At 41.1% G+C, this 13,180-nt stretch overlaps 1 protein-coding gene across 2 annotated transcripts in view; it reads left to right on the top strand.

Annotated features, from left to right (window-relative positions):
• The window catches only part of TRUB1 (TruB pseudouridine synthase family member 1), a 30,427-nt gene extending 18,908 nt beyond the window's left edge, over positions 1-11,519 (top strand). The window contains exons 3-7 of one of the 2 annotated variants that reach the window (XM_054072016.1): positions 1,373-1,454; positions 5,197-5,269; positions 7,020-7,159; positions 8,273-8,329; positions 9,706-11,519. In XM_054072016.1, the coding sequence (XP_053927991.1) occupies positions 1,373-1,454; positions 5,197-5,269; positions 7,020-7,159; positions 8,273-8,329; positions 9,706-9,920 (567 nt within the window). In that variant the 3' untranslated portion in view covers positions 9,921-11,519. The remainder of the gene's footprint in view (positions 1-1,372; positions 1,455-5,196; positions 5,270-7,019; positions 7,160-8,272; positions 8,330-9,705) is intronic. The other variant, XM_054072015.1, reaches the window with a different exon arrangement.
• Positions 11,520-13,180: the final 1,661 nt, after the last annotated feature.

Here is a 13,180-nt window from a genome sequence, read left to right as displayed (position 1 = left end):
GTCACACGAAACAAAATCAAGGCATGTCTCAGTAGTCCCACTCTGTAGGTGTCATTTATATGCCTACGCTATTATTACTTAAGCCTGTTTGTACTTTGCGAGTCCATGAAAAAGGACGCATTGCATCAAAGAGTAAAATGTTAGCGCTTATGCCTTCTTGAATGTGTTCCAGTAGAATTCAGTCAGCCAGCTTCTAGAAGATGCATCCTTTTATGAGTTGGTTAACCCGCTACTAGCTCAGCTGAGAGTAAATTCATTGAAACATTACTGCGAATTAGTCCTGTGGAACACCTGGATCAGGTTGGATATCAGAAAAAAATTCTTCACGGAAAGAGTCATCGGGCACTGGCAGAGGCTACCCAGTTGGTCGAGTCACCTTCCCTGGAGGCGTTTAAGGAACGGGTGGATGAAGTGCTTAGGGACATGGTTTAAAGGGAGTTTTAGGAATGGTTGGACTCGATGATCCAGTGGGTCCTTTCCAACCTGGTGATTCTGTGATTCTTCATATATTGGTGGCCTTGTGAAAAGGCGTAGGGCAGCTGTGTCATGAGAAGTCTCCTGTCAGCTGCAGCAGCTTCTGCTGTATGCCCACAGCCTGGCAGCACTTGGGGTGGAAAAGAAGGACATCAGGTGAAATTCAATAAAGACAAGAGTTGCTGGCCTGGGAACAGGTTAATTCCTTCTTGCAAGCTACAAACGCGTACTCTGAACAATTCTGTAGAGAACTGTGTAAGGAAAAATCCTGGCATGGAAATATTCAGAGAGCCTGTGACAAGCAGAGACGTCGCTCAGTGGCCTTGTGCTCCCTGTGCTGGTCACAAGGTCCTTACCAGATTCTATGTGTTCAAAACTCCGGTTTTAGTCTATTGTACATCAATGCATTTCATGGCAGAACTGCTGTAATGCCTTACCTTGGAAGACGGTGTTTTACCTTCAGAAGTAAAGGTCTTTGTGTCATTTTTAAGTTGTGAGGGAACAGAAAAATTGTGTATGAAAGGTACTTTTTGTGCCTTGCTTCTGCAGTGACATGTGATGCCCCACAGAGACTTTGATTTTGCTGCCCTGTTATTTTCTTTATGATATTGGTGTATTTATAGTAAAAATTAGACTCCATGTTGCTTCTTCCTGGGGTTTCTAAAACTAAAATCATAGGTGCACGTAGTGCAAGATTTAATTTTTGTTTAGTTCCATGTCTTTTCATCTTTGCTTTTGTTTACCCAGCCTTGTTGGGTTGACTATTCCAGTAGCATTCTTCCTTTCCTGAATTGAAGTACTAGGTACTTGCCGTCCTTATTTAAAAAAAAGAAAAGAAAAGGAAAAAGAGACAACCCTGAAGACTAGACTCACTACTGTCTTTCTTTTTCCTTCTCAGAAGTACACTGCCATTGGACTCCTGGGCAAAGCTACTGATACATTAGATGCTACAGGAAGAGTAACTGAAGAAAAACCTTATGGTAAGCATAAATATGTCTATATACCCAATGTAATTTGAAGGCATAAATGTTCTGTGTCAGAGAAGAGCGGAAGAGATGTTTGAGACTGTGAATTAAATTTAAATGTGAAATCGAACTAAGATTATTTCATCTTCAACTTCAGTGCTCATATAGTTCAATCCAGCTTCATGCAATTATGTCCAGTGCAAGTGTTCATTTCTGTTGGAAAAAAATAAACCAGGCATTAGATTAGGAGGGAGAAAATAGAATTGGGCAGGACTGTGTTATTTGAAATCTTTGACAGGCTGACAGATGATGTGCTGTGTCCAGTAAAATTTTCCTCTTTCAGTGCATAGTCCCAAGGGTGGGGACTCATCCGTCTAGGATGCCTCTTTAACTACAGACTGCTCAGCCTCAAATGAGGATGGCATAAACTGCTTTCTTCGTACGTTTACCTACCAAACCTTGCTCTCGTTTGCAGTCTGTGTCCTAGCAACTGTAATAAATCAACTTTTCTGACCTACAAAGCACAGTGCAAGAGCTTAAGGCTTCAGAACTTACCCTGACTGTGACTTTGTTGGAGTGGACATTCCACAATACCCAGGAGGTCTTAGAAACAGTATGATTTAGGGACACACAAAACATACTCACTGTTAGTCTACCATAACCTGGGAAAAAAGAGGAAAAGTAGGTAACGAGTTTGGCAGTTCTTAGAGGTTTCCACAGTGTTTGTGGTAGCTGGTAATCGGTACATGAAGTAAATTAACTTTTTTTAGTAGGATGATGAAAAAGAGAGCCTGGATTCCACCCCTAGCCCCCAGTCTCCTTTCTTTTGCAGTTTTTCTTTTTGCATGAGGCAGGTGAGTGTGAGCTACAGTTTTAAGTCCTGTTTCTAGGAAAAACTCATGGCCTGTGATATCGCAGAGGAGGATATTTTCTGTGAGGATATTGGGAGGAACAGGCTAATTCTTGGCAGCAAAGACAGTGATAGATGTGTCCTGCAGAAACATCTCTCAACCACTTACTCAGGAACGGAGAAGGGAAGTCAAATGGAGAAAGTTTTGGGGCTGTTGATGCTAATTAGCCTTTGTGGCTGTGTTCATACATCATGCCTGATGGAGGGCTGAGTCCAAATACTGCCCTGAACTTGCTGACCAGACAAGCTGTTAAGCCCGCAGCTCAGTTGAGGGAGACAGGTAGGCCACGGGCCTGAGGGGAAGCAGTTCTCCTGGGCAGCAGGGCTGCTTTTCCCTGTGCCAATGTCATGAATGTAATGTCTCTGGGAGCTGAAAAGTAGTAAAGGAGCTGGTTCACAGTGTGGGCTGTGTGCCCTGCAGAGCCACGAGTCCAAACCCATGCCTGAAACAAATACACAGTTTGGACATGGTGAAACTGTTTGTTTGGGATGAGACTAATAAACCATTCTTTATGAGTGAGAGCTGGATGAAAGCTCCGCCAGCTTGTGTGTTGTTCTAGGAGAGGGCAAGAGTCCAATGCACTCCATTAACACAAAGGCAGTGCCTGCTGAAAGAAACCCAAAAGCAAAGCATGTCATTTTAGCTTCTCAGAATATAATACCAGCCAGCTTGTGCCACGATTTGCAGAAGACAAATATGATTTATTCTAGATTGTAGCAAACTCATCTGTAAATATTTACTTTGATACACACCACACAACTTTGTTTGCTAATGGCTTAATACATCATTCCTCACATGGGGAATTCTTTTTTTCCTGAGGTAGACATTGCTTACAGCATGAGTGATTTCCTCAGAAAGTGGATGCAACCTCTCCATCAGGGGAATGTGAGATTAGAGCAGGAACTGAACTCCAGTATCATCATCTCAGGTGTCTGGACCTGTTGGAGTGGGTCCAGAGGACGCCACAAAAATGATCAAAGGCCTGGAACACCTCCCCTGTGAAGAGAAGCTGAAAGAGTTGGGGTTGTTGAGCTTGGAGAAGAGGAGACTCTAAGGAGACTTTGTTGCAGCCTTTCAATAGGTAAAGGGAGGCTCATAAGAAAAAACGGGAAAAACTTTTTGGCAGGGCTTGTAGCACTAGGACAGCTGGTAATGGTTTTAAACTAAAAGAAAGGAAGTTTGGAATAGCTATTAGGAAGAAATTTTTCACTCGGGTGGTGAAACACTGGCGCAGGTTGCCAAGAGAGGTGGTGGATGCTCTGTCCATTCAAGTTCAAGTTGGATGGGGCTCTGAGCAACCTGGTCTAGTTAAAGATGTCCCTGCTCACTGCAGGAGGGTTGGACTGGGTGACCTGTAAAAATCTCTTCCAACACAAACCATTCTATAATTAAATGCCACAGCCACAAATGCAGCTCATGGGCTGCAAATTGAGATATAAGCCCAGGTGACACTTATGTTTAGATCTTAAATGTTAAATTATAGCCTGAAGTAACGTGGGCTTCACAAGAAGGCTGACAGGATCACTGGTGGAGAGCTGAGTCACACTAACTTTCTGCCATGGAGTTTTGGTTTGGTATATTGCTAAACTAGAGTGATGCAAACAGAAGACTGACCTAACCATGTAAGAAGCTGTTCAGAAGAAGATCTAGTCTTACTGTACAATTGATTTTGTTGTTCCTACTCCATATTCTGATATACAGTGGTCTCTCTCAGCATCCCTAGCTGACTTTTGTGCCTTGTAAACTTGCTGTTAATGGCACTTCTTGAGATAGCTGCTGGGTCCTAGGGACAGCATCTGCTCTTGAGGCTGCAAAACATGCTTTGCAAAAGTCAGGTACTGTGGAAAGAAACCTCTTATTTTTTACTTTATAGCATAAAGTACACCTGTTTTGTATGGTTTGCAAGAAAAGGTCTGTTCCAAAACATAATGCAGGCTCAATAAATAAATTTGGTTGGTGTATGTTCCAGACTGCTGTTGACTTAGCAGGAGGGCACTAATTGAATATAACTTAGAAGAAAGAGGATTAGGCAAGTCCTAGACAGAAGAAATGCACTGAAGTGTATGTGATTACAGATCTTATGTTTATACTCTCTAAACAAATTAGGGATGAATTTCCTCTCTGTTGAATAGTATTTCAAAGGACCAATGCAATCAGCTATTTAGGTTATAGCCTTCTAATAAAACTGGGACAGATGTGTATGTGTACTTTTTAAAAAAGTAGATTGCCTAAAGCAGCTATCTTTTTCTTTACAGGATTTCTTCACTAAAATTGCGATACTTAATATGTAACAATACCCTGGTAGGCATTTGCAGGTTAGTTGTTTGATATGCAAATTTGATGTGTTCTTGCAGATGCAGTTTTTTTCTTCACTAGAAAAAAAAGCCATGATGCTTTTGTTCTCTAATGATCTGTTGTATTTTTCCCTGCAGTTAGGTACTCTTAAAGAGAATTTGCCAAGGTTAGATGAGCGTTTTATTCGTTTTGGTCCTTTACCAAAAATTGGAATAGGACAAATGTCATTTTTGCATGGTTCCCCAGAAAAAATGAATTTGCTAGTACTAATAGAGAGAAATTGCAAAGAAAACTATGTGTATTGGGATTTTTGCCCTTCTGGAAGTGTCCAGATTGTCTTAATCACCTTGGACAGTTTCTTTCACTCTTTTTGTGATAATTCACACTCCTACTTACATTCTGGTTTTTATTTCTTTTCTTTGGTGTTTTTCACCCAATCTGAATTCAGACGACAGGGAACTCTTCTTTGTATCTGTTTGCAGAACTTGATTGATGCCCTTAGTCCCACATGAATAATCAATGCTAACATGCTTACTGTTTTCTGTCTACAGACCAAATAACAAAAGGAGATCTTGAGAATGTGCTGCAAAAGTTCACAGGGGACATCATGCAGGTTCCTCCACTGTAAGTTCCACAATATTCACTCGCTCTTGGTAGTTGTTTTCCGCTGCACCTCAAACACCTCAAATACTGTGTTCAGTTTTGGACCCTTCGCTGCAAGAAGGACATTGAAGTGCTCAGGTGTGTCCGGAGAAGAGGAACGAAGCTGGAGAACAAGTGTTGTGAGGAGCAGCTGAGGGAACTGGCATTATTTAGCCTGGAGAAAAGGAGACTGAGGGGCGAACCTTACAACTGTTTACAACTCCCTGAAAGGAGGTTGCAGCGAGGTGGATGTTGGTCTCTTCTTCTAAGTGACAGGCAATAGGACAAGAGGAAATGGCCTCAAGTTGTACCAGAGGAGGTTCAGATTAGATATTAAGGAAAAAATCTTCACTGAAATGGTTCTCAGGCACTGGAACCACCTGCCTATGGACGTGGTTGAGTCACCATCCCTGGAGGTAAAGACAGGTATATGAGCTGCTCAGGGATATGGTTTAGTGGTGGACAGGTATGCTTGGACTTGCTGATCTCCAAGGTCTTTTCCAATCAAACAATTCTATGATTCAGCTATTGGGACTCTCCAACAGAAGTCGGTTCTCTCGGAAAGAAAAAGACACATTTTGGCAAGAGGATAGAGGCCAGGCAGGCGTAGGCGTTTAACATTTGCAACCGCTGGTCGTGCTAATCTGAACATCAAGCACAAACGGTGAAACGGAGTCTGCAGGGGTTTGGGGTAAATGTAAAGGAGCAAAGCAGTCTTAAACAGCTTCACAGGGCTTGCTGGTTTCTGTCCCGTCTTCTAATTAGGAAGTGAGGCTGCAAGTCTTTAATTTTAGTTGTGGGGTAAGAGGAAGCTTAGTGACATCTGTGTGGAAGTGCCTTAAATGACTTCATATTAGTTTTCTGAAAACTTAGAGTATGCGTGAGTGATTAGTGACTGAGCTTCTGAGGCTTAGCACATTTCTTCCAGTCAGGTGAGCCATAGTAACTGGCAACGTGCAAACACTTATCTTGTGACAGATGGCTTTTATGGTGATTTAAGCTAACACGCTTTCCTTTGCATTTGTGATGGGTCTGTTACTGCCGTTCCAGTGTGAGCCCTTTAAGGTCAGTAATTCAGTAGGTGTTCTGCTTCACATGACCTGTTTCAAATTATCCTCTGCTAATTTAAGCACGATCCTTTTTGATTTTTCTGTGGTCATCTTTCTGTCAAGACTGGAGTTGGGGCTTTGGATTAAGTTTCATATAATCAGTGAAATATTTTCTTTGGTTCTGTAGTGGTGCCCTAAATACCCTGAGCAAGGTGCCATAACTTGGCAGTTGCTGTTCAGGGAAGACCTTGGTGCAAGGCAGAATTACGTGACTTGCCTGAGCAGCTCCCAGTGATCGGCTCAACATAACCCTGAAACGGAGTATGCCCTGCAGGCTTCTGAGAGGCAGCTGCAAGGGTTGTACCCCTTATAGAAACCCTTTGTTTTCATAATCTACAAGTTGATTGATGAAACACTTTTCAGTCTGTAGAGCAAGAGATAAATACAGGACCGCCTCTTGTTTTCGAGTTTACATAGCTACTGGCAAATGGGATGATTCCGTGTCCAAGAGATTTCAGAAGCACTTGCTAGTTGTTTGGGTTTTTTTTTTTTTGTGAGCACTTGGAGAGGATTAGAAGGGTAAAATGTATGCTGCTATAGTACAATATTAACAGGATCTGCAGGATGGAAAGCTTGTTCTATTACAACCTTATGACACACATTTTCATGCTTCATCTGATCAGCTATTCTGCTTTGAAGAAGGATGGAGAAAGGCTATCAACTCTAATGAAGAGAGGAGAAGCGGTTGAAGCAAAGCCTGCTCGGCCAGTAAAAGTGTACAGCATCTCTCTCCAACAGTTCCAGCCACCACTGTTCACACTGGGTAAAGGCCAAAGATTATTACACAGCGCGATGTGCCCAGCTTGTTAGTGCTTATTTACACTCAGAATGGAGCTGAGATAGTGAAATGGTTTTCATTTCCCTCAGCTACTTATTTTGGTGTGAGCCCATGTGCAGAGACTTTCGCTTTGCAGTATAAGCATCGTGTTTTGGTTTTAAGTTAAGCTGATTATGTGTAATCCTTCTGTGAGGGAGAATTCTGAGAGGCCGGTCAGGGGATTATTTGCATCTGTCCATGATTTTGCAACCTCTAGCTCACTCTTCCTTTCTCGTGTCTGCTTACTTTCCTTTGCCCGTTCTTTCCTCAGAAGCCCAGACTTGCTGGCATCGCTCCCGAGGTGCAGCAAGGATTGGTATCTGTTTCTGTGAGGCCTCTTTCTTGATTGAGGAGGCAGGATCTTACCCTTCCTTCTGCCATGCGTGAAGAAACTTGGATAGTACATTAAGAAGCACATTAATAAATAAACCAAAAAGACTGTTGTAAATGTTTGATGCTACTGTAAGGTCAAGATAATGTCTCACATTGATCATCAACCTCGTTGACCCGTAGTCCTGATGGACCAGGTGTTCTGTTATGACCTGGTATGAGTGACAGAGCTCAGTGTCGTATGAATTCAGCCCTTGCTTTATGGTTGGGTGATGAGCAGCTGATTGCTGGCAGAGGGGCAGGAAAGGCTGAGAAAGCGGAGAAAGTTAAAGGTGAATTTTAAAATTTTACTGGAGCTATCTGTGTGCAGTATCTTAAAGGCATTGATAGTTTACAGTATACTTGAAATAATTTGTTTTCATCTTTAGAAACAACCTTCTGAAACGTTTAAAACTAATAGGGCTGAAGCATTTGTTAACATACCACAGCAAAGACTTAATTTCTAGTGAGTTAGTTCAGTTACCATTGTATTTGCTTTCCCTCCTGTCTAGCTTAGCAATCTCACCCGCACATATGCACAGGATGAATAATTGATGTTGCATCCTATAAATATTTTATCACCGGGTTGTTTGCTTAGCGCATTTTTACATGTATGTGGGGGCATGGTTTCTACGTAAAGAAGATTTCACATTGCGCTGACAATTTACCATGTCACTGTTAACATTCCAGATGTTGAATGCGGCGGTGGCTTTTATGTCAGGAGCCTGGTCAATGACATTGGCAAAGGTAGGCATGAAAAAGACCCAGCAGTTTAAGAAGTGAATGTGTCCGTTTATGGAAAAAATAGTCATTTTGTGTATCTCCAATGGCCAGACTTATGCATTATTTTGCAGAATTGTAGAGCTATCACTTGGTTTTATATACTAAGGTATTTTCCTTGAAAGCAGGGGGAAATGAAGGCTAAATAATTGCCAGCGGACTTTGGCTGCTGAGGGATAAAAGTGGAGCAAGTAATAGCACTGAGCAAGATAATACAAGGCAAGAGGGGATTTTTTTTTTTCCCTCTTCTCCTTATGTTAAAGCTAACTCAGATTAAGGGTGAGAAAAAGAAGAAAGATACTGTCTTTTTAAACGTTATTCATCACATTTTGAAAACAGATTGCACAGAACATTACCATGCACATAATAAACCCTGTCTGCTGGGAAGACGTCTATGTTTGTGCTGATTTTTCTAGTGCTTTCTTTCTCCTTTACCTGAGCTATGAGTGGTTTTGCTTTCCCACGGGGTTATTTGTCTAGTGCACTCTATCTATCAAACTGCATGATGGAGAACAGATAATCCACTTAAATTTTTTTTAATGATGCATTTGCAGATCAAGAAAGCAAATGGTGTGAGCAAACCTTATGAATTTCGATGTTGTTATTTGTACTTAGACAAGTCAAAGATTCTCTTTCTGTTACTGCTTTCTGGGCATACTGACTTACGTTTAGTCCTTTAACGACAAACTCAGATAAAGTCTGTTGTCAACTGGTTTCTTTTCAAAGATTTAAAATGTAGTAAAAATCTTCCTGCATCAGAAAGGACAGGAGAGAATATTTTACTATAGCTGTGAGCTTACAAGCCATCTCTGATTGCTGCTCTCTTTTGTGGCCTCTCATTATGTAATTATGCCCTACTTTTATTTATTTAATATATCAGAACATTTGTTTATATTTTTTTATTTTGACTTCTTTTAGTTTATATTGTCCTCTTAGGTGGTGCAGGGTGAAAATGTCAAAAATCCTTCTTGAGGGAAAGATGTGCGTTAAGGCCTCCGAGTCTGTGGAAAAATAGTGCATGGTGTTCTAAGTCACTCGTGAATACAGAATGTTCTGCTTACATCTGAAGTAATCATTTCCTTTCTTTTCATTCTGATTTAATCTGGAAAACCTTTTGACAGCTTCCAGGTTTTGAACTCTTTACTGCACTGGAGATTTAATTCCTTGGCTTAACCCATTTAAGAAGATAAAAATGAGTGATAAATCTTTGTTAATTTCCTTCTCAAGCAAAGCAGAGTGATGTGGAAGGCTACATGTAAAACCACATTTTGAATAAGCTGCAAATAGTTATTAAACTTGACCATACACTTTCTCTAAATGCTCTTTTTTTTCTGTTACTGTAGAACTCTCTACCTGTGCCACTATGCAAGAGCTGACCCGGACCAAGCAGGGGCCGTTTACGCTAGAGGAACATGTCCTTTATGAAGACAAATGGACAATTGATGAAATTGCACGATCCTTAGAGCATTGCACGTCTCTCCTCCCAGGAGAGCCATCTCATAAAAAATTGAAGACAGAGCATCCAGGTGAAACTGCTCTGAGCTGTGAAGATAAGTGATAAGTTGGGTCAAGGAAAAAGACTGAATGATTGAGATATTTTCAGATTGGATTGGGATTGTCTTGCCTCCTGTGTAAATTTACAAGTCTGTACTCAGACGGTGACAAACCGCAATGCAAGAAAAATTATTCTTTTGTTTTCTGGGGTTATAACACACACTGAAAATATCCAGTGCTTGCTGTTTCTGGATCTGCTTATTTTCTTCCTTCTTGGACACTGTAAATGGGCCTGCCAGTAATGTCAGATCTTCGTGCATTTTTAAACAATTTATAGGGCACAATACAGCTGTTGCTAATTTCTCAATAAAAATTGTAAAACTTTGTTTGATAAATATGCGCCAAAATATCTTTTTTTTTTCTTTATAGCTGCCAATCAAACCCTGAAATACCATGGTGACAAGACTGTTATAACCAGAAGGATACAAAAATGTGGTGTGGCAGGTTGCTTTCTTGAATTCCATTTCGGGAAGCGTCCTACTGTAGTTTTTCCTATGCAGAATGGTCTTCGAGTCAAACGTTATCCAGAATGCATTAAATGTTAGTGCTAATATAGAGTCATAGAATATTCGAGTTGGAAAGGACCCATAAGGATCATCAAGTCCAACTCGCTGCTGCTTGCAGGACTACCTGAAACTAAATTGTATGACTTTGTCCAGATGTGTCTTGAACTCTGACCGGCTTGGTGCCCTCACCACATCCCTGGGAAGTCTGTTCCAGTGACCAAACATGCTCCCAGTGAGAATATTTTATGTTATGTCTGAAATATCAGTGAAGGTTGGGTCCATAGTTCGGGTAGTCAAGAGAATTTGATTGCACTGATTATTTCTCACCACGGCTTCCCTTGGGATTTTCAAAATGATTAAAATACAGTGTTTTGAGGATGCTAAAAAGCACTATAGTTTGTTTCCATGTGTGTAATGGACTATCCTATAAGAGGACTTCCTTGTGTAGCTCCATACGAACTAGTACTGGCTCTATTTGCCTCTTGACATAATGAGGAACACGAGGGGTAGTTTAAACACGTGAGTGACATTTGTGGGAAAGCCCTGCTTTTGAAATTGTCTCTGCAGTGTCACCAGAGAGGAACGGACTGACCGCTGGTACAGTTTGTTGCTGCTGCGTGCCCAGTGGGCTGCTGTGGCTTTGCACAACTCCTGCACCTTTAGGTTTTGGTTCTGAAGTACAGGGACATGACACTTCTACTCTGAGTGGCTGATGCTGTAACGCCAAGAGTTTGTGCTTAGATTAGGGTGTTTCTTTTACAGAGAGACATGGACGTTTCATTAAATTACTGCGTTTGTGAACTTGCTACTTTCTATGGTAAGTTACAGCTAATTACCTCTGTTGCTTAAAAGAAGCTGGGTTTTATTCCAAACTTGACTTGAATCTCCCCATGTTGCATTTTATGTCTTTGTCTGCACCTTACAAAAAAGCAATTTCTCTGTGTGTTGGTATTATGTGAAATGATCAAGTTCCAACCTTACTTTCAGTCTAAGAAATGAAATAAATATTCTGAGGTTCCTCATTGCAGGATATCTATAGGGGTTTTTTGTTTTCTGCACAATTAGAAACTGAAGTCTGTGTGAGATCAATGAAGCTTTTGTTTAGAGGGAGGATAGGGTTTATGTTTTATTGTTCAGTAGACAGAGAGTTTTCATCTTTTGAATATTCTTATAGAGAACTTTAAGGGAAATATTGAAAATATCAGAAGCAAATTGATATCCCTGGAGTGGCAGCAAGTTTAATGTACAGTGTGGTAACAGTTGTGAGAAATTTGATTTCAGAAATGGGAGAAGAGAGACTTGCGATCAGTAAGAGAACAGTGGGAGGTTTTAGTTATTTTTGGAGTGGGTTTTTTTGGTACTTTGGATAGAAACAGAGAAGAAAGAGATTATTTCCTAAAGAAATCAAATAAAGCAGAAAATTTCATTTTCCAGTATACTTATCTTGAATGATCAAAGACTCTGATTGAGACACAGCTTCTTTTATTGTTGAAATCTGTATTTTTTCCAAGAACCTAATATATGTTACTCCAGTGGTCTTCTAGATAAAGTTCTCTTTTTTATTTATCTTTCTCCTTTTTAAAAAATACGCCACTAGATGGAATTCTATTAGTCTACTTCTTTCATCTACGGGGATTTATTTCTTTAAAAATTAGTGCAATTGAGAAATCTTTCTATTAATAGGGTACATTTGTATACAGTGTTATAAGTGTCTAGCACGTTTTTTTAATCTCATCTGTTTGTTTAATGCTCACCATGGCTTTCTTGCTATTCCATGTAAGACCCTCTGATATGTTTAATTTCAAAAGGAGAATTATATTTTTATCAGCTTTTAGGTTAGCTTGCAACTGGCCTGCTGTAATTATTGCTAACAGATCTGTGATCTTGAGAAGATAAGATCTGTTCCATAGTCTCGTGGCGCGAGAGAAATGAAATGGCAATCAAAAGCAAGCATCCTGTTGGCATCAGCAAGTTTTGGTTTAGGCTGCAAGTCCTAATGCATATGGAAAGAATCGTAGAATCATTAAGGTTGGAAAGGACCTCTAAGATCATCCAGTCCAACCATCAGCCCAACTCCACCATGCCTACTAAACTATGTCCTAAAGTGCCACAGCTACACGCTTTTGGAACCCCTCCAGGGCTGCAGACTCCACCACGTCCCTGGGCAGCCTCTTCCAGTGCTTCACCACTCAAAAAAAGAAAGCATAGGGAGAGAAGGAGGAGAGAAGGAATGTAGTTTTACCCATTCAGGAATCTTTGTTAAGGTGTGTAGATGGTGTTCCTAAAGACTGGAGATGTCTTTTGGTTTGTGAATGCCACTTCTTCCCTCAGCGCTTTTGTTCTTTCGTAGCAAGTAGAGAGACATCTACCAGCTCTAGGCAGACCTTTTTTTTCCTGGGATTCCTCTCATCTTCATAGAATCATAGAATGGTTTGGGTTGGAAGGGACCTCAAAGCCCTTCCAGTTCCAACCCCTGTTACGGGCCAGGACGCCTCCCACTGGATCAAGTTGCTCAAAGCCCCATCCAACCTGGCCTTGAACATCTCCAGGGATGGGGCAGCCACAGCTTTTCTGGGGAGTCTTCCCCCAAGGCTAGGTTCTGTCACCTCCAGAAATAAAGGCAGAACCTCTTTCTCTCAAATTAATAACCAACTTCTCCCAACATAGCTTGGGCTGAACTAGAGATGTTCTTTCAGTTGCAGGCTGGGTAGCGAGTGTGTTTGGCTCTAGCTGCAAATGGCCAGAGAGCACACAGAGC

This window comes from Cuculus canorus, chromosome 7 (assembly GCF_017976375.1).
Source record: "Cuculus canorus isolate bCucCan1 chromosome 7, bCucCan1.pri, whole genome shotgun sequence".
In the NCBI taxonomy this organism is placed as follows: domain Eukaryota; kingdom Metazoa; phylum Chordata; class Aves; order Cuculiformes; family Cuculidae; genus Cuculus; species Cuculus canorus.
Note: the sequence above shows the minus strand (reverse complement) of the source record. Positions and strands in the feature narration are given on the sequence as shown.